Source organism: Pithys albifrons, chromosome 7 (genome assembly GCF_047495875.1).
Source record: "Pithys albifrons albifrons isolate INPA30051 chromosome 7, PitAlb_v1, whole genome shotgun sequence".
In the NCBI taxonomy this organism is placed as follows: Eukaryota; Metazoa; Chordata; class Aves; order Passeriformes; family Thamnophilidae; genus Pithys; species Pithys albifrons.
In genome coordinates, this window is record NC_092464.1 from 21,945,582 (window position 1) to 21,967,514 (window position 21,933).

General features: G+C 39.2%; 1 protein-coding gene across 1 annotated transcript in view; it reads left to right on the plus strand.

Annotated features, from left to right (window-relative positions):
* ITGA8 (integrin subunit alpha 8) overlaps positions 1-21,933 on the plus strand; it is a 108,445-nt gene that overhangs the window by 18,434 nt on the left and 68,078 nt on the right. The window contains exons 8-13 of the mRNA XM_071560461.1: positions 140-184; positions 1,087-1,130; positions 2,110-2,166; positions 2,351-2,403; positions 6,754-6,959; positions 9,066-9,257. Of these exons, the coding sequence (XP_071416562.1) occupies positions 140-184; positions 1,087-1,130; positions 2,110-2,166; positions 2,351-2,403; positions 6,754-6,959; positions 9,066-9,257 (597 nt within the window). The remainder of the gene's footprint in view (positions 1-139; positions 185-1,086; positions 1,131-2,109; positions 2,167-2,350; positions 2,404-6,753; positions 6,960-9,065; positions 9,258-21,933) is intronic.

A 21,933-nucleotide genomic window follows, 5' to 3' on the forward strand; every position in this document is an offset into this window, starting at 1 on the left:
ACACAGTTTTAGTGTACTAATGATAGAAAATTTGAATTCATATGATCAGTCAAAGAGACAAATCTAATTGGCCTTGCATATATTTTGAAAGAAATTGTTTATCAAGGTGGGGTTTTTCTTGTAATTTATCTTTAAACAGGATACTCAGTGGCTGCTGGGGAATTTACTGGTGATTCTGAGCAAGGTAAGATGCTATGTAGTTGGATGAAAACCATATAGCCATGCACCTATTAAATTCCTTATTCTGGGTCTCTACTCGGGAACATACATTATACATTATTATTATTATATATTATTATACATTTGAAACACTGATGAGATTTAAGCTATCTGTACTCAGTATTCTCAGAGGCAAATATTTCCTTAGACAGTGCAACTTAACAAAGAATGTAAGTAACACAAAAGTCTGAATCTGATGTTCTGGTATCATTCTCAGGGATCTGTTTAGAAGTCAGACAACATTTTAGGTGGAGCCATCCAGGTTCACTTAATTCAGCCACTCTGGTAAGCTGAACTCATAGCAGTGTTGTGGTAGGACAACTAACAACAGGCTGAACATGGTCTAATTTTTAAATTGCAAAGTAAGTTTTGCAGGTGTTTTAGGAAATGAACAGTATCTGTTCTCTGCAAGTTGGATCTAGTGTAGAAGAAAAGCTCCTGTAACAGCTGTCTGTTTGGTAAAGTATGTTAAAAAGAATCATTTATAAATAGAAATTTTCTCCTGATTTAGCTATTTTCAGATGTTCTGAAATTGTAAAGGATTTCAAAACATACAGTTAGCTGAAAATACCTGTGATCCCTGGTGTTTCGTACCTGAAGAGCTGTGTTTCTTGTGTAATGCTGGCAGTCAGAAAGTATTCCTTAAGGGGTAGCTGTCTTGAGTAGCTGAACAGCTACATGGTTCAGACTCACAAAGCCAAGAGATGTAGTACATAGTACATTTCCACAAATGAACCCATGTTTGAGACACACACATACATATATATATATATATATCTCAAGGAAGGTTTAAGTGGCATGGGATGAATGTTGCATGCACCACTCAGATAACATAACCAATTCACTGTTGATCATTTATCCTTTCAGAGTTGGTTGCTGGAGTCCCGAGGGGAGCACAGAACTTTGGCTATGTATGTACTGGACCCTCATTTTATCCTTTTTATAGTAAGAGAGCACTTAGTCTATTAGAAAGGTTAAAAGCTACATTGTATTTTGTCTCTCTGATATCAAACTTTAAAATCAGAGAAAACTGCCACTGACTTTCACCCTCAAGCTTACTTGGCTGGTATGAAATACCTGACTGGCTTAGGCATTGAATGGTAAGCACTTAATACCTTCCAAAGTCTGTTTTCAGTAGGAAATTACAAGCATGCTCTGAGAAAAACTCATATCCCTATACCCTCTAAGTGTTACTAGACCTAAACTTACCCATAGGTTAGCATATTTCATGTGCTATGCTGTGTCTGCAGTGAAAAGGAGTCCAAGTTCAGACTATTCATACCCAGTGTTTACTTTCAGTGCTGTAAGTATATACACTGAATACCAGATGCAAAGAATCATGATAGGAAGTTAGCAGTGAAGGGAGGAAACAATATACATTTGTGGATACAGCTTGTACCTCATAGGAAAAAAAAATTTCACAACTCACCTGATTGAGAAAAGAGATCCCAGCCAGAGACACATTCTCTAGTTTTGTGGACTCAAAATTATTTGTATCTCTGGAATTGTTCTTAAAATATTTCAGAAGAAAGGGGGGTGTGTGTGTGTGTGTGTGTGTGTGTGTGTATATATATATATATATATTTCTTTATGTTTTAAGTTCATGTTTTCTTGCCTAGTCACTGATTAACTGATAGTCTGTGATTAGCTGCTGTTAAGTGTCCAGTAGGGAAGGGAAATAGTCTTTTACCTATTTTATTCATGGGGAACCTGTGTCATAAATCTTAGTGATTTGTTCAAGATCATACGGCGAAGCTGTGGTGAGACTGAAAAGAATTGTTTCTTCCTGGCCACTTTGACCATCCTTCAATGTGTCAAAGTGGTTTGCAGTGTTGTCATGCTGTAGCATCTCCAGGTGTGCTTGAAACTTTCTTATTTTTCTGTTACCAGGTCTCAATTATTAATTCTTCAGACTTGACCTTTATCCAGAACTTCACTGGTGAACAGGTAATGTCAAGCAACTACTTGATGAAATATTTTATCTCTAGGGGATATAGTTTCATTAACATAGTTTTAAGACTATATAAAATTATTTTTGGTATTAATGACAAGGAAAAAAAGAGGATTATCAGTAAAAAAATTTTTAATTGATATCTGATATGAAAGCCTATCTGTTGTTTTTTATTTCCAGATGGCGTCTTATTTTGGGTACACAGTTGCAGTATCTGATGTTAACAATGATGGGTAGGTTACCAAATATATTCAGCTCCACTGAACATTCATAGAAGCAATGCCTGATATTTATTAATAAATTTAGGTTTTCAGGTGCTTCATACCTTAAAATGCTTTTCTTGACCTCTCTGCTTTTCTAATTTTAGTTGTTCACATAGGCTTATCTTTGTGTAATCACAGTGGCACGAGTATATGCAGGCCTAGTTTGGATGAGTTTATCTTGAAATATTTATTCAAAACCATGTGTCAGAGCAGGAATGTTCAAAGTCTTAGGAAACAGATCCAGGTAGAAAAACAAGGAATATCCAGTGCTATCTACCACTGTGATAAGATAGGTGAAAGTCAAAAGTGTATTCTGCCATTCTCAAAAGCAGGTAAGTCTTCTCACATGGGAGCCATCCATAGCTTCACTTCTCAATTTTGAAAGCTTTGCAATATCATCAGCTTCTCATTCCAGCACCTGCTGGTTGGCCATTCATTTTTATCATCCCAAGGACCAACAATTGTCTATGTCCCATAGCTGTTCTGAGGGAGAGCACTGCTCAGCTCCTAGGGTCATGCCTGGGACCCTGGGGATTCCAGGGCCTGTTGAACAACACACTTGCTAACTTTCAGCTCATGTAAAGTTGGATTGAATATTTTACAAGAATAGACTTTAGTAAGGTAAAATTGGTACTGGCTTTCTAGCAAGGAGATAAAGATCCCTGAAGCTCAGAGCCTTGGAATCTGCACAAAGGTGAGCCAGGACTGTATTTAAAGATGTGGCATACTCTTGCCAGTTGTGAAGTGTCTCAGTTGTGTCTACTTCATTTTTTTTTCTTGTGATCATTTCTTGATAAGTGCTCAAATGTAGAGCAATAAATCATTTTTCTGGGCTAAATTACTGCTTCCCATAAGTGACTAGTGATCCTTGTAAGAGTGAGGAGTGTAAGAAAAGAGAAGAGTAACAAGGTGGTAAAATGTTACTGCAGTTACAAAACAGAACGACAAAAATCCAGAAGCTTCAACAGTGGCTTCATAGGACTCATATCTTTCCAAGTTTCTAAGATCAGATTTTGTCATAGTACCACAGCTTTTGAAAATTTGTATTTTTATGATTGTATATGGAGTCAGGATTTTTTTAATCCTATTAATGTATTACGAATGTGAAAGGGTAAAGAAGCATTAATTAAGTTGGAATAGGCACTCAATAGACTTCAGGGAGCTTGCTATTTAATTTCTCACTGAACCAAACTTTTTCCTGTGCAGGTTACTTCCTGTTAACTGTGGGGTTACTTGGCAGGTCTCCTGTTTTCTGTGTACCTCTAAAACCAAAGTTTATGTCAATAATATAATCAAACTGCTGTTTAGATCTGTGTGGTCTCCCAGTCTATATCTTAAAAGAAATCTAATGACTCTTCCTGAGATCCAAACATCCCACTGAAAACAAAACACAAAAAGCTCTACTTGATAAACATGTCTGATTAGATATGTAGTCTGTCTTTGCTGGTTTGCACATATAGTCAATAGAAACTTTTATCTGAAGAGTAAAATAGAGGCAAAAAAGCAAAAGAGAAATTAACACTTCAAAATCACTTAGGCTTTTTGCAGCTAAACCTCAGGAGATAGTGATAGCCTTATCAGTATGAGAAACCTAATTATTTTCTAAAGAGATTAATAAAAGATGAATAAGAATGGTGCTTTGCTGTAGTAAGAGTGAACATGTGGCTCAAAGATTAGGCTCATCCTAGGGGAAAAAAGCTCTGCAGACCTTCTGCTCCAGTGGTTCTGCAGGTATTCCAGGGTGACCCTTGCTGTTTTATCTGTACCACATCAGGATTGCAGGCAGAACAGGGAAATTAAGGATACTGGTTGAGCTACTGTTTAGTTGCCCACTGCTAATAGTGAGAAATCCACAATGAAACTTAAAGAATCAAGCTTTGCCATGAACTTACGAGCTCTGTTCCTAATAAAGAGGGAAAAAGAGAGCACTTTCAGTTTAGGCTGAAATTGTCCAATAAAAATAGTGAAATAAACTGTTTGCTGTGTTTTTTATTTGGCATATATCAAAGCTTTCCATAGTTATCCTTTGACCTCTTGGCATTTCCCATACTCCTGCTTTTTATTACGCAGCAGGATACAAAGGATTGGCATACAGTCTCAGCTTTGGTCAGCTTTCTGCTTTTTAAAGATTTTTTTTTAATCAGAAGGGACGTTGTACTGGCTGGTTACCTTTCTGTGCTGGAACAAAAAAATTAACATATAATTTATGTTAACTGTAACATCTTAGTGCAGCAATGAAATCAATCTAAGGAACCAGTTCAAAATACCTCTGCAAACTGAACTACACTTCATGGTTTAATATTGTTGTGCAGGGACTTTTGCTTTTACTTTACTCTTATATGCTTTTTAAAAGGAATCACATTAACCTGAATTTGGCTCAAAACTCTCAATTTTTTAAACATGAACTCCTAAAATTTAAAAGGCCAATTGAAATATCCTCCTTCACCAATAAAAATGCATAATGCTAATCACATAAATACTTAGAACCCAACAAGTACACACACTCCCCACACCCCTTTTACTGTTTGTTATCTAAATAATTAAACTGTAGAAGCTGGGAGGCAAAACTAACTATAAAGTATGGTAAGCAGCAATTGCTTGCTTATTTTATCCACTTGAAGAAGAACCAGAAATAACTAAATGAAGATTAGAGAGAGTTGGATAGCTGACAAATCGTTCCTTTCTACAGTTCTGTGACAGCACAAAAAGAACAAACTCTAAACCCCAACTCCTAGAATTGCAGAGGACTTGCTGAAGCGGCTTGCCTTGACCTACAGAGCTCAGCTCTGGCAGAGAAGGCAAAAATCAAGAGGATAAGGAAAGGAAGGCCTTGGTGGGGGTGGTAATGTGAAGACCTGGAGGGAAGGCAAACCAAGTGCTGCATGTATTCCCTGTAACTCTGCTGCCCAGAACCAGTTTAGAAATAGGTCAGTGTATTAGATGACTACCTTCCTTCCACCTTTCCCTCAGTACATCAGATGATGAGCCATCTTACTCAGTTGCCTCTGGCTCCTGCTCCCTGCACTATTCATGCATTTTTTACAGTCATTGTCATTTATTTTGACAAAGTAGAAATTTTCCTAGAAAAATAACCCAGTACTGTGCACTTCTAGCTGAGGTGCTGTGCTTCCTGTACAACAAGCTCCAGCTCCTGTCACCTTGTTTTCTGTCTCAGCTGGTGAATCTTGTGTTCTGGGTTAGACTTCTGCTTAGAGAATTCTAGGCCATGATAGATAGTCTGCCTCTCTTTTCACCATTTGAGGCACTCTGGATATTGCTCTGTGGAGTATAAAGTTGTCTGGGTATCTGTATATTTTACATCAATGTACTGATAGCTTCCTGACTCAATGATTTGGTTCCTTATCACCTCTAAAAAAATCTCCCTCAGTCTTACAATCAGTCATTTGTAGAATACTGGTGGGAGCCAAGCTCGTCTTTTACCATATGCAGCATTTAACTCCATGGGATCCCAATTTACTGTGTAATTTACAGTGTAATAAGATAGTAAGTGTTGATAGTACTACTGTGTAATGCTTTTAGTTTATGGCATATGCAAAAAAACTTATTTTTAAAAGAGCATCTGTGATTAATATTTGTTGTTGCTATTGTTTCATGGTAACCATTTCAGTGGATATTCTGTCCCAAGCACAAACATCTTCCATTAGTAGAGGAGTACTTTTGATGTTTAATGTGAAAGGAAAATTCCCACCACAGATGTCAAGTTAGCATCTGCTTCCTTCCTTTTTTTTTTAGTTGTTCATGCCATAGGGTAAAATCTAACATATAAAGTGGAACAGTTGTACCAAAGTGACCTGACATTTTGAAATACAGTTTCCTTTATGGAAACATACTATAAAACTTAATTTAAAAATAACATTTCTAGAAGTACTTTGTCACAACTTCTAAAATGTGTGTGTTCTACAACATGATTAAAAGGCTTCTAGATGAGATACTGTGTGATAAATATCAACTGCAAAGTGTAAGTTTTCAATGTTGATTGTGAGCATAAAGTGAAGTGCAAGAAATCCAGTTTAAGCCTAGAAAGAACTATTTTTGCTGTGATGGTGATCAAACACTGGAAACAGTTTCCCAGAGAGGTTGTGGATCTCCATCCATGAAGACATTCAAAACTGGTGTGGGCATAGCTGTGGGCAGCCTTCCCTAAGCAACCATGCTTTTACCATTTTTAGACCAGAACTCCAGAAATACTTTCTTACCTCAGTTAGAATATGACCATATGATAATTATCAGCTTCCTGTTAGCAAATGCCTATACTATTTTTTTTATACCCAGACACTGTTTTCTGTTTGACTCTTCCAGTTTAGATGATATCTTAGTTGGTGCCCCTCTCTTTATGGAACGAGAATTTGAGAGCAAGCCTAAAGAAGTTGGTCAAGTTTATCTCTACCTGCAAGAAAGTGCATTCCTCTTCCGAGATGCGCAAATTCTGACAGGCACTGAGGTGTTTGGCAGATTTGGCAGTGCAATCACACACCTTGGGGATCTCAATCAAGATGGATATAATGGTAATTTTTATGTAATGTTCTATATCTCTGTATAACATTGAAATTAAAAATGGCTAACAGTGAATATTGTGTGTCTGTGCAGTGGCTGAAAAAGGCTTTTAAACATATAATGGCCTTTGAAAATCATGAGAATTTACACTAATGCAAATAAAGCTGAGAGCCAAATCAGGAAAAATTTCCCAATAAGAGGGCAGTCATATTGACTACATGGCTATTTTATACTAATTATTAGTCTGGTCATTTGAATAAAAATATATTTTTTGTTTTATTACTGTAATTACATTTAATTACTCAGTTAAGATGTTGTGTTTGTGTAAAAGCAGGGTTCCTCTCTCCTCAAATGATTGGAGGAGTTTGAAAATTGAATGAGGCTCAGTACGTGGAGCATTTTGTCAGCAGGGAAAGAATTGGGCAAGTACAGAAGCACTATTTTGGAATCGGCCTTCCATTGGTACTTAGGCACCAAAAGAAACATTGGCATAATGGGTCCTTTTTTGAATGCTAATAGCACACACATACACCAAAATATTAATGTCAGCTAACTGGCAGCCTACATTCAAGAAAATAGTGCAAGTAAACCGCTCACTTAGCTGAGATAGCTGGGATGCCTTCATCACCTGGAGTTGGCCTCCTAGACATGGTCAGTAGCTCCTTAGTTTTCCCTGCATGCTTTTCCTTACTTCTTATTTCCAGGATGTTAGGGATCTTCAAAACAGGCATCTCTGCATCTAAAACACCAAGAAGTTTTTCCTACAGGAGCTATTGTGCACTGTAGCCTTTAAGATAATTGGCCCACTTAGAAAAAATGTATGGACTTTACTCCAGTGCTCTAAGCCACTGGTTTCTGGGGCAATGTCCTCATTGTGTGGCTGCTGTGCAAGGAAGAACTCATGTTGGAAGACATAAGTTTATTTGGGGTTCAGACTGTACAAAATATGAATACCCTCTGTGGGTAGAAGCCATTGGATTATGACTGCTGAGAATACCCTCACTGGCCTGTCCTGGAATCCCACCATGGAGTTCAGCAGAGCTGAGCCCCATGGTGGAGACTTCCTGTTTTCTACCTGTGAGCAATAGCAGATGCCCTCAGCAACTCTGGGCAGGGAATGCTGGTCTCCCTGCTCTCCAGAATTCAATAAGGCAGGCAGGAGACATTCCTGCCTTCCTCTGTTACTGTGTGAAGACTAACAAGAATCTGGAGCCAGTCTTCTGCTTCATAGCTGAAGATACCAGTCATAGAACTTTTGTGCACTTCTGCCTTTAGAGTGAAGGTACAGATTCCAGGTGCTCAATTCAAGTTTAATAGAGAAGTTCAGCATCAACTCCTAGATGGGAACCTAAAAAAGAGAGCTGCAGATGTGTATCTTCTGGTGTTTCCTATTGGCTAGCTCTGCTAGTGTAACTGTTGAATCTCAGTCTGGACACATGACTGTCTCCACATCCCTTGCATAGGAACTAAGAAAAACACTGTGAGTTCTGCTTCTTGATATGGCACCACATTTTAAAGAATTGTTTAATTGCATAGTGACTGAGGCCTCCTTTTAAATTCCTGACTCGGTACTATTCCTATTTCTCAATAAGATCATGGCTTGGTATAGATGCAAACATGATATTCCATTGTTCTCTTTTGCATACTAAAGTACTGGATGTTTGAGGGGATGGAATTCTTTTGGTCTATGTAGAATATTTTGTATGGAAAAAGAAAATTAGTTTTATCTAACAGCTGTTCCTGTTTAATTAGGTGATAGAGGAAATCAAGGAAAATCGGTGCCTGTTTAAAAATATTAAAGTAGAAGCAGGCATTCATTAAATCTTGGTTTATTAAAGCTAATTAACTGCCCTGGAAATTTGTAGAGGAATCCAGTGTGGACTGTAATTCAATAACATCTTCATAGGATTATTTTATAAGCTTTTGTCATGAAATTTTGACGCAGAAAAGTCACTGCAAACATTTTTGTATATTTGCCTTCAAACTAGAATCCATACAGAAGGAGAGAATCTTGAAGATCTTGCATGTTTGCAGCAGAAGCCATTTGTGTCTGTTTTCCTGCTGGGAGTTAATTTTTAATTGTGCCCATTCTTTTTATTCTATTTTTTGCACTGTAGACATTGCTATTGGTGCACCGTTTGCAGGAGAAGACAGAAGAGGGAAAGTGCTCATTTACAACGGATACAGTAATGGGTTAAACACTAACCCTTCCCAGGTTCTCATTGGAGCCTGGGCCTCACAGTCCATGCCTTCGGGATTTGGCTTCACTCTAAGAGGAGACTCAGATGTAGACAAGAATGATTACCCAGGTAAGATTTTTCCATTAGAAAAGGAATTTCATACTTCCATTCTCTGGAAAATGCATCATGCCTAAACTGCTCCTTTTGGAAGGCAGAGGTCAGAAAAAAGGGTAGACATTTTTGGACAGTTCTAGTTTACTTTCCTGAGAGTTAAAATCAGACACAAACAAATACTCCCTTTCCTGTCAAAAGACATGATCAGAAAGTCAAGAAAGGCCTTAAATAGTTGTATTAACATAAAACATGTGAAGTTTACAATAAAAAGCTTAACCCTTTCCCCCCCACTTCCAAAAACTGAATTGCTCTCAGCTTATTAAACTTGTAAGGTCTCCTTCTTACTGGCATTCTTTCTTAATTAAAACCATATTGCATTGTAAAAGAACGGATTGACTTGGTTGTGTTGCTAAGTCATTTTTTGCTGTCTGAAGAGACACTGAGCTATATATAGTTAATGGCTTGGGTTGCATTACAATAAAGCAGAGAGAATGCAAATGGCTTAAAGGTAAATATTTTATTTGGGCCTTTCCATCTCTGTTTTCATTTTGCTATATGGTGTCTTCTTTTTTAAGTTAGCTTTGATTCTTCCTTATTAGTTTACCTGACATACATTCACATTTATCAAGTTTGTAACATTAGTTAAGTTTCACATGGAAGTATTTATTTTTGAAAAAGAATTCCTAGCACCTAAGGACTCTTAAGTGTGCTTGTATTTACTCTCCTCTGGAAGCAAATCTGTTCTGTTTCTTTTCAACACAATTCAGAAGCCTTAGCAAGGATATGCAGTAAAATATCGTATTTTTTTATTGCGAAATGTTCATCCACAGTAAAATGCTAATTGCCTGTACCTCCCTGAGTTACTGTGAAATCACTTTTGTTAGCCTTGGGTTAGAGTTCTTAAAACCTGTATTATTTCAAAAGTGCAAATTGTGATTTTTCAAAGGGACAAAATGGGTATCTCTTTTACCAATTTGTGATGGATTGTAACAACCTTGAAAGAGGTGTCTTTCCAAAAGCGGAATAGAATTTCTGGAAAGGGGTGTTTACGTTAGAAGTCACAGTTTTACAAACAGAAAAGCTGACCACAGAGTAATAAAGTGAGGCTATCACAAGACTAAAGTAAGAGGATCTTTCACATTTGAGAGAAAAAAGGGCTTTTAAATGCTGTTTTGATTTTTTTTTTTGCATATTGTTGATGTTGCTATTAATAGTCTTTTATTGTCCATGACTAATGAGGTTCTTTTGGACAACAGAGCTCTTTATTAAAGTTTCAGCGTTTAAACATCTCCTAAAGCACCCACAAGGCCCCCCAGCAAAACCAAAGAAAACAGGATATTGCATTCCTGGCATTTCTAAGATTAAAAAGATAGAGGGAAAGGAGAGATTCTTTGACTCACAGGGGAGAAAGAATAGTAGAAATCTCACTACTGTATAAGCACACTTAATACAGAGAATCTTTTCAGCTAACTTGTGGAAAGTTTGGGTCTTTCTAAATGTGTACTGAGTAATTGCTGTAGTTATGAGATTTCTTGGAATTATGCTGCCTGTCATTGTTGGCTCCGCTATGGATCCTACTTCCAGAATTTCGCATTGTGGTATCAGATCACTATGTGTTAGAGGGTTTGGTTTTATTACATGAATTACGCATTTTCAAAAAACAAATGGAAAGAAAAAAAACTGAAACCAAAAAAACCACCACCCTGCATTTACTATAAGTAGCTTTCCCCTCCATCCCTCTGTTGAATATCTGGATGAGCAGTCTAGAGTACTGGTGAGAATCTTTCAGAAAATGAGAAGAAAAAAGCCCTTACTATCAGTCAACCAGCTCTTCCTTAATTCCCAAAGTCTTGAAGCACCAAAACAGCTGAAAAAAGTAACACAAACATGGCACAGTACTAGCACAAAAATAGAATACCTTCCTATGGGAAAAAGGGGGGGTAAAAAAGGAAGAGAATACAGGGAAATGTAAGCACAGGACAAACATGGTAGGCAATGAAGTAATCCTTCTTGTGTCAAAGAGCTTTTCTTCTTCACCTCCTGATGGAAATGCTGAAGGGCAGCCCTTGTACAAGGAGGAAATGAGGTACTGAAGTTGGAAGTAATAGGAAGGAAATTTTATTTTAGAGAAACTGACTTGCTATTTGTAGAAAGTCTAGAAAACTAGCCTCTAATTCCATGCTGCCCAAACTGCTGTTTGCGCCTGTGGTTTAAAGAGAGTTGCGAACACTTAGGAAAAAATTATCACAAAAAATTTAGTTAAAGCTTTTTAATGTGTATATCCTAAGAGCAACCATTTTATAAAAAGAAAAATGCAGTAAAGCCAAATTATGCTGACACATCACTCTTGGTAGTTCTGATCCCATGGACTGAGAAATGCGAGCCAGCTGTAATGTCTGGTTGCATGTATTGCCACTGTCTAAGATGAGATTCTCCAAGCAATTAGCTCTTCCATGGCTATAGTTCAAGTGTTCAGGACTGATTTGTATAACTCTAACTGTGCTTTTTATAATTTACTCAAGCCATTATGCCTAACGCTGTTCGTGAGTCAGGCATATGCCTGCTAGGAAATGAGAGGATGAGAGATGGGGGATACTCTTCCATTTCATTTTTAATCAACTGTGTAGTATTTTCAGAGCCTTTAGAAGTTCAGACCTACTTTAGATCAGGTGATATATTCATATTTTTGGACTGGGTCACTGACCTGGAGGTCAGAAAATACCACCTCTTTGTGTGGCTTCTTAACACAGACCACTGAGGTTCATCCTGGGATCACTGTAGTGAGCACAGGAAACAATGCTCTTCAATTACAGGTTGGGGAATATAGTTCCTAAAAAGTGAAGGTAGATCACAGTAAATTTTTTCTCCTGTTGGACAAAGGTTAAAGCCCCTCTTGGCTTGGAAGTTCAATTCAGGCTGAATTGAATCTATTTGCCTTCTGGAGAAGAGCAGCCATTTGATGTAGGAAGTGTTATCTTTCTCTCTTCATCCAAATGCCAATATAAGCTCAGGAACAGAGAAGGAAATAGGGAGCAGATGAAGGCTCCCTAGTACACAGCACTGTTCATATCTCCCAGCTTTCCTGTGGGTGGAGTGGCTTCTCCTTCCTCCTTTTCCTGCCACTCCTGACCAGCAAAGGGAGAGAGTCCCCCTCCTACTTTCTGGTACTATTTAGGAAAAGCAGGGGAAGAGTCTGTTGTCCCCCGTGAGCCCAGCTGTATAATAAATACAGGAGAAAAGAGATCACAGACAGTTTTAACGGTACAGTAGCAGAGCAGGCAGGGAAGAACATAATACAGCCATGCTGATACAAATGAAAGATCTATCTAGCACAGTCATGTGTTTCCAGCAGTGGCCAACAACAGCTATCCCGGGAAATGTACAGTTGTTGTGATATTTCCCAGCATATTCAGCCAGCATTAACCAACTGGAGGAGCAGAGTGGCCCTGAGTCAAAGGTGGCATCTCCAAATTTGGTAGCCCTTGACAGACTTTTCTTTCATAAATTTGACCAATCAGATGTACAACTCATGTAAACTTTTGGCACATGCAACATGCAGCAAGGGACCCCACACCTCGCCGAATGTTTTGTGAATAAATAATTCTTTTCACTGTGTCCCATTCCAGTCTTGAACATTCTGTTGGACAGTTTCTGTAGATGTACGCTAGTTCTCACACTGAAGAGACAATGAACAATTCTTTAGTACACTGCTATTTTACAGACTTCTGCCATATTCCCTCTCTCAGCCATATGTTTTACCTGTGAAAGCAACCTTAATTTATTTAATTGTTCCTTGTGCAATGGAAAATGGCACACCAGACCTGCTCTACCAGATGATGGTTCAGTCTTGTCACTACTGCTGCCTCTTTTTCATGTGTAAAGAGCAGTTGGTAATGTGTGACTTAGATCTGAGTGACGTATTGCTTCTAATGAAGATTTTACAATTGACCTGGGTTTCAAACTTAACCAACATAAAAAAAGAGCTGTGTTCTCCCTACTGAGAAGAAAATCAGAATTAGTACTTGACAAAACAATAGTTCCAAATACTTTTCCTTGGTATCAGTGATTATGTTCGTGCAAGAAAATAAAGTGAGCCAGGAACTGTGGTCTGGCCTTGAGGCTACATGGCACAGCACGGCTCGCTATTATCAGATGAAATCCTCCTGTCCACTGGAACAGGAGTGCCATACCCAAACTGACTTTGGGAAAGGTCTTTGGCCCAGACTATTCCCCAGACCTTTCCTGGCTAATATCTGGGAGAGTACTATCTTGCGCACACTAAAATCACAGCTGAATCTATGCTAAAACAAAAATACGGACAGTACCAACACAGTGTTCAAGCTCATGCCCTGACTTTATTTTAGTTTCACGTGTGTAGCCATTCACTGCACAAAGCACAGGATGCAGCTGAATGACTACGTGTTCAACATCGTACCTAAAAATGGAAGTTTCTCTGGTAGGGTCAGCATGCAGACAGTGCTGCTTTTCCTTCTCATTAGCAATCCTGTCATGTAATGACCATCTGTCTTCAGCTGTCCTGGCACAGATGTTATCACTGTAAAAGTAACAGATCTCTACGCTCAGCATTGTGAAAATATGGAGATTTTTCTAACCTTTGAACAGGGAAGACGGAGTTTTTGTTACTAAGCATAACCTTTGGTTTACATGTCCACAGCTTTCCAGTGAAGGTATTCTGTAAATTGTATCATACTTACAGACACTCCAGATGTTATGTGCCTACAACTGTTGTTTTATCAACACAGACAGGGGTGATAATAGGGTGATCTCTGGTTTGCAGGCTTGGAGGTAGCGGGAAACTTTCAACCCTGGGAAGCAGCAGAGGCAGAAGGCTGTGCTGATCATCCTGACAGCTGTGTCACTCTAAAGACATTCAGCTGCCCTCTCTGTGCTGGTGTTCATCACCTTCAGCCCCAAATAGAGTACTCTTCTTTACCTACTAGAATTGCAATGCCAAACACTGGTGGTGGTGGTGATGTAAGAGTTAGGCAAAACATGTCTGAACTTTATAGTTGGGTAAGACTAGTAAGAGGAAACAGATTAAGCTTATCAGTCATATAGATTGTGCCAAGCCAGCTGAGTTTTTTGATGTGACTCTTCAGGGGAACAAACAATGCACAGCTTTCCTGGTCTTTCAAGCAAGACCCTGACAAGCTTAGTACCATACTTACCAAAGTAAAGACCAATTAATCCTCTTAAGCTACATGCACATGAGTAAAATGAAATACGCTGTCGTTGGTTCCAAACTGTCACTGAACAGTCTTTGTCCATACTATCAAACTCACTTTTTTGCCAAAACAGGGTTGCAATGTGCTGACTTTTGGAGACTAATAATTGGCATGGGCAAACTGCTTTTAGGCCATTCTAACGACACCACTGCACACAGTAGAGGTGCAGCACATAGGCACAGTCTCTGCCACCAATTTACTAATGCTGACATAATTGTAACATCTTTCAACAGATGATCCGTTTCACTTTTTTGTGACAGCTCATGTTCTAAGGTCATGTTCAAAGGAGAACATCTGATCTCACTACTGCTTCTATAGTAAATACTAGCTTCCTGCCATTGCTTTGGATTGACAGCAATGTAAAAAAAATAAATGGGATTAAAGAAATAAAGGAGGTGAATGGAGCGAAAAATTGTGAAAGGTGGGCTTTTTCCATCAGTTAAGTGCAAACACAATGGTAGTTGGAATTCTGTGTGAGATTCTGTGCTGCTGTTTTCAGTGCTGAGGTTAGGATATGGCAAAACAGCACTGGACTGTCTCTAAGGTCGTACTGGTGAGGCCCATAACACATTTTATGTAACCATGTGATTCTCTGTGACAGCAGCTCTTCAAAGCTTACATAAAGATATTCTGAAATCCCTACCTCACCTCTGTGTTCCTGGCTCTCTTCTGCACTGGGACATTTGAGCCACATAATGGTAATCTTCAAGACACCTTCCACTGTCCTGTAAATCTGGGGCTTTTAGGACCCCTTTGCTCCATCCTGAGCTTTATTTGTGTAATCAAGACCTGGAGGAGGGAATGAAGCAAAGGCAGGCATTTTTAATTGTAGTTCATTTTATTTATAATTTTATTTGTCTTTTTCTATTAGCATAGTTCAGTTTTCATAGGAACAAAAGAAATCCATAAATCTCTTTAATGGGAAAGAAATTTGTTTCTTTTGGCTTCTGGGCATCCATTCAAAGCCAGTCTCCACTGAGTGCTTGGAGTCTGTGATTATTGAGGTGCTGGTGCCGCACTTCCAGCTGGTTCATCTATCTGTGCAGGGCTCAGGCATTTGGAGGCTGGAAGTTTTCCACCCTCACATTTCAGCATATGTTTAGTCATTTGATGGCTGATCATAGCTGAGCAAATAGCTTATAATGAAAAACTTACTCATTAAACTTACTTTCTTTTTGTGGTATATCCTCCCGCAGACTGTGGTTTCTTCAAATGTGTTTGTGAACCAGGATGATTTATCCAGTTTCTTTTAATAGTGTGGGTGGATTCAGAACAGTGGTCTGGATGAATTCACTGTTCAAAGACTGTTGATTAGTTTATTAGTTAATTGCTCAAATAAATTGTTCACTATTGTTTCTACTCCCTGCCTGTTGAGATGCTTGTGAAAGTCTTCCTTATTAATTTAGAGAGTCATTCTGGAGTCAGTGCCCCTGAATTTTCATCTTCAAGGTATCCTGTTTTAGTACAAACACAGCTGTTGTTCAGTTCTTTTTGTTGTTCTTTTTAGTCAAACCTTTGTCAGCACAGGGAAAGTATAAAGGCATCTACATGCCTTGTTATTTTGAACTTAGTTATTAGCTTAAAAATATCATGTAGCTAATGTAAACAGATTACTCCAGAAACATTTTAAGAAGTGTAATAATCAGACAAAATTTTCTCAGACCTTCAGTAAACCAGTCTAATCTTGTTAAAATAGGAGTTAACAGCTCCATCTGCTGAGTACATTAACTCAAACAGCAGAAAGAAAATCTGCAAATTTCTTTCATACAGACAGGAGTTCTTTGATTTATAATTATTTTTGTGAACAATAGGCATTGTGCCAACAATATCACAAATCGGGATCTAGTCATGTTTAAATTATGAAGTTAGTCCAGGAGATTTGTGGAAGGCAAACAAATTAAATCAGTGAGAAGCTTCATCTCCTCTGCCAAGAGAGGACTGTTGTGTGGGGGAACCAGGACAACAGCTTGGGTTCTGCCAACAAATGCAGAAAAGCTGAAGTGCTTCTACCAGTTAATTATGTTTTCACATGAATAATCAATGAAAGATGTAGAGAATCCAAGAATTGCCTATGAGTATGTTCATTTTATGGCAAATTATTATCTGTGTAATTTATAGCTATGCTTTTCTAAAATTCTTTGAGATAATTTAATGAAATCACAGTATTGTGCCAAATAGAATATAAGAGTAAAGCCACTGATCCCAGTAAGCAGTGTTTTACTGAAGTGATAATGCATTAACTGTCCTCTTTGGGATTTGTTTGTAATAGATTTGTATTATGAAAGGGACTCATTCAGATAAAAGGGGGAAGCATTGATATGAATTATCCTTTGGTATTATCCTTAACAGACCTGCAATGGTTGAAAAATGGAGAAGGATTGAGGCGGTTGAGAATGGTAGGGTTAGAAGAAAGTGACTCTGTTTTGGGTGATGGCTGTTTGTAATACTTAACTAAAATTCTTAAGTAAAGCTGGCTAAACTGGACAGCCTATGTCAAGCCTGGAGTCATGACCATTTAAAGGAGATTTTATTCTGGATCTTTCCTACTAAGATTTGGGGTTGTAATGCATGATGAAATCCTAGAAAACAAATAGAAATATGATCATGGGCCTTTTTGGTGCCTGATCTGCTGCAGAAAATAAAAAGCAAAAATACTCACAAAGATTTTTTAACAGGGTTTGCAGCTAGGCAGGTTCCTCACCCACTTCTATGAAATTTCCATAAGCACCTGTACTCAGGTAGAGTTCTAATTGTTTTCCAGTCCGTTTGTACGGAGTGGAAGTAAACTGACAAATTACACAAAGTTATGTTTCAAGCTGTCAGCAAATCATTCTGAGTCCCCAAAGTTGACGCTTTCCTGCCCTTCCTGATGGAGGTGCACTGGGAAGGCAACTCAGCTGTCGTTCCATTTTTGAGTTGCTCACACATGAGGTGTGTGCCAGTTATACGTCCTTCATTAGCTGTTTTCCTGGGTCACTGTTCCCTATGAAGCGAGATGAGATACCACACCTTGGCAATTTCTCTTAGGATTGCTGGACAGACTACAGCTAAATCTGGGGTGCTGAGCACCACACATGTTCCTCCCTACGCAGATTCCCTGGGGCTGCATCTCTCACAGGGAATGGAGATGTCCTTTAAAAATACCAGGGGATCAAAGAATTTTCTCAAGTTAATAAAGAAATATACTTGTTGAGACTGGAAGTAGGATTGTGTCAATCTTCCTACTTCCTTTGTTTGGTTGAAGATTTGGTGAGCATCATGGCAAGTTTCTGCCCTTTATCACATGGTGTTTCAGGTCTGGCACAGCCCCATGGCAGAAGGTGCAGGTAAACAGACCAGCTTACAAACTCTGGTATGCCTTTCATTGCCATCTCCTTAACTTTTTGTGGTAATTTATCTCATCAAATGGATGCACCAGACAGCATCTTGCAACCCTTCTCTTCAGAGTAAAGTAAGATTTGAAATAAGCATTAGAATTGTTTAGCTTTGTGCAGTGCCCCTTGACATCAGTTAAGTCCATAACAAAGACACTTGTTTCAGGATTAAGCACTGTGAACTCCGCCAACTGGGACTTTAATGCATGCAACCTGTAAGCTCTGTTGAAATGGAAGTTAAAAATTCCTGTGGAATCACTCCATGCTCGTTTTCTTAGGTTTTGCAGTGTGGTTGTGACCCTACAGCTCATTTATTCCTCCACAGCAATGAGGCAGAAACACACAGCTGCTGCCACCAGTCCCTCCTTACAGATCTTGGCTTCTCTGAAGGAGCAAAGCTGATAAAGAATTTTCTCAGAGGTAACATAGGCAAAGTGGTCATTTACTTAAACCAGTGAGGTCCCTCATTATCCTGAAAACATGAAATATGAGAAAAATGAAGCAAAGGAGATTTTGTGATTCTGATACCTCGCCTTCTTTGTTTCTCTCTTTATGTATACACATTTTAATCTGAGCTTGGAAAAAAACTCACTAATGCAGAGGACTAAAGGTTTTCATATGCTTTTCTTAAGGCTCTGTTTGGAAGGGTTATAAGGAGTTAAGCTGGTTTTTTCAACTGGCTTTTTTGCCATGTGTTGCTTGTTAAACCCTTATTTTTCAGCACGTGACCTTTGCATCAGTGACATTGCATGCGTAGCATTAACAAGTATTAACAAAGACAACTTCTCTCTATTTTTAGGAGGGGAAAGTTGCCAAACCAGATAATTTAGGCATCTCATGCTTTTTTTCATAGAAATTAATAGTAACATTTCTTCTGCAGAACACACAACAAATCAGAAACTTCTGCTTATACAGGTGCTCTGATTGGATGTGTATTCCAATCTCATGCATTTGTATCAGCATCAAAAATGGTTTTTCCCAATGATGGGTATATGAGTTGTACCCCCCACAAAGCAACAAAAGCAAGAAGAATAAAACTGCTGCTCTGTAATGGAACAAGTAGAAGCAAATTAAAATCCATAATGAATCTTCTGGTAAATTTCCCTACTGGGCATAAATATGTTTTATTGTTTGCATATTCATCCTTAATTCCACTTTCTCTACTGAGTAGTTTCATTCTTTCAAGCTCTTTGGATCAAGAATTAAGGGTGGGTTAGGACAGAGAATAAAGGATATGTAAGGGTAAAATTAAGAGCTTCCAAAGGAGAGCAAGATGAGCACAGTCCTGGTTGCCTTTAGAGATTGCTCAAATAGGGCCTTTGTGGTGGTGCTATGATTGAAGGTTCTCATCTTTTTTGCTGTGTCTCCAAACCTAGCTGAGGTGGCAATACAGGAAAACTGCTCATGGAAAGCCAGTCTTTTGATGGGTGAGGCCTATCACTGCTCCTCTAGACTCATCACTCTCTGTCTTGAAATAAGCTGGGTTTTGTTCCACGATTTAACCATTAAGCAGGTGTAGGAAAGCCTCTTTAATACTGAAGTAGCGATGACGAGATAGAGGGGACCTAAGTCTGCACAACTGTAGACACTGAAATTGAGTTCATTCGCACTAGTTAGGCTAATTATATCTGACAGACTCATTCTTTTCACCTTCAGATTCTAACAGGCTTTCTTTTATTAAGGTTACTCAAGCCATGTGTTCAAGCTTTCCCTTGTGCCCATGATGAATTAGAGTGTTTTATTTGGAAATATATATGGAAATTACTATTTGGAAATTATGTGAAAATAAGACAAAAAGGAAGGTGTATGCAGAGTGGAAGCAAGGTCATGCAACATGGGAAGAATATAGAGATGCTACTTACCACTATAGGGACTATGGGGAGCACTATAGGGAGAAAATTCATGCAGCCAAAGCTCAATTGCAGTTGAAACTGCCAGAAATGTGAGGGACAATAAAAGAATTTTTTCAAATATATTAATGGCAATAGGCAGTATAGAAATAACTTCTTCCTGTTGCAGTGTGAGGATGGTCACATCACAAATGGGGACAGAGATAAGGCAAAGATGTTTAATGCATTCTTTGCCTCTGTCTTGAACATGGATCATGGACCAAGGCAGTCTCAGTACCCTGAGCTGGAGGACCATGACTGCAAGAATTATCAACTCCCAGTTGACCCTGTACTTGTGCAGAATCTGCTGCTCCAGCTGGATCCCTACAAATCTATGGGGCCTGATAAGATTCATCCCACAATCCTCAAGGAGATGGCTGATGTCATAACAAAACCTATTTGGATGATTTTTGAGCCATCTTCAGTATCCTGAGAGGTCCCAGCTGAGAACATTGTCCTGATTTTCTCGAAGAGGAAGAAGAACTCTGGAAACTACAAACCTGTCAGTCTCACTTATGTGCCTGGTAGAATCATGGAAAAGATTATTCTGGGAAGTATTGAGAAACACCTGGGGGATAACACAGTCATCAATCTTAGCCAGCACAGCTTCATGAGAGGAAAGTCCTGCCCTAACCCTAACCCTAACCCTAACCCTAACTCTAACCCTAACCCTAACCTGATTTCCTTCTATGACAGGGTAACCCACCTGGTGATGTAGGAAAGCCAGTAGATGTAATATTTTTGGATTTCAATAAAGCTTTTGATACTGTCTCACACAGTATCCTTCTGGACAAAATGTCCAGCATATGGCTGAATAACTGTTTTACACAATGGGTGAGCAAGGGGCTCAGAGGTCAGGGGTAGCATCAGGCTGGTGACCTGTCACTAGTGGGGTTCTACAGGGCTCCATCCTTGGCCCAATTCTCTTCAACATCTTCATAAATGACTTGGATACAGGACTCGAGGGAATACTAAGGAAGTTTGCCAACAACATGAAACTGGGAGGAGCTGTTGACTCCCTTAATGGCAGAGAGGTCCTGCAGAGAGACCTTGACAAATTCGAGAGATGGACAATCATCAACTGTATGAAGTTTATCAAGGGCAAATAGTGGATTCTGCACCTGGGTTGGGGCAGCCCTATTTGCCTGTGTACACCGGAGAACAAGGGCCTGGAGAGCAATGCTGTGGAAAGGGATCTGGAGGTCCTGGTGGATGGCAAGTGGAATATAAGTCAGCAGTGCCCTGGCAGCCAGGAGGGCCCATCGTGTCCTGGGGGCATCAGGCCCAGCATCAACAGGCAGTTGAATGAGGGGATTGACCTGCTCTGCTCTGCACTGAGGTGGCCTGACCTTGAATATTGTGTGCAGTTTTCATCACTACAATATAAGAAAGATATTAAGCTGTTGGAGAGTGTCCAAAGAAGGGCAACATGGTGAAGGGCCTTGAGGGGAAGCCGTAGGAGGAGCAGATGAGAGCACTTGGTCTGTTCAGCTGGAGAAGAGGAGACCTCACTGCAGTTACATCTTCCTTGTGAGGGGAAGAGGAAGGGCAGGCACTGATCTCTTCTCTGTGGTGACTTGTGACAGGACTTGAGGAAGTGACCTGAAGCTGAGTCAGTGGAGGCTTAGGTGAGATTTCAGGAAAAGATTTTTCAGCCAGAGAGTTGTTGAGCACTGGAATAGGCTCCCCAGGGAAGTGGTCACAGTACCAAGGCTGCCTGAGTTCAAGGGGTGTTTGAATAATGATCTTAAGCACATGGTGTGACTCTTGGGGTGTCCTGTGCAGAGCGAAGAATTGGACTCAATCTTCTGATGAGTCCCTTCCAACACAGCATACCCTAGGGCTCTATGATTTTTTAATGAAAGATCAGATTATGAAATCATCCCAAGACCAGAGTCTGCATAAATCTTAGATGTCTACCTTTTTCATCTCTGCCATAACAAAGCCCTGAAACCTCTTGAATCATCAAGGCTAGTATGAAACAGTACATACTGTAAGTCAAGTCTGTTGCAGAATTCGTAGAGTATCCAGCTGGAAACAATGGAACAGAAACCCCTTCCTTCTTCTCTTTCTGTTAGTAACATTATGTTTCTTTCTCCTTAAAAAAACAACAAATAGGAAAAAAGCCTAACACAAAACCCAGAAAAAACCTCAAACACAAACAAAAGCAACAAAATATTAA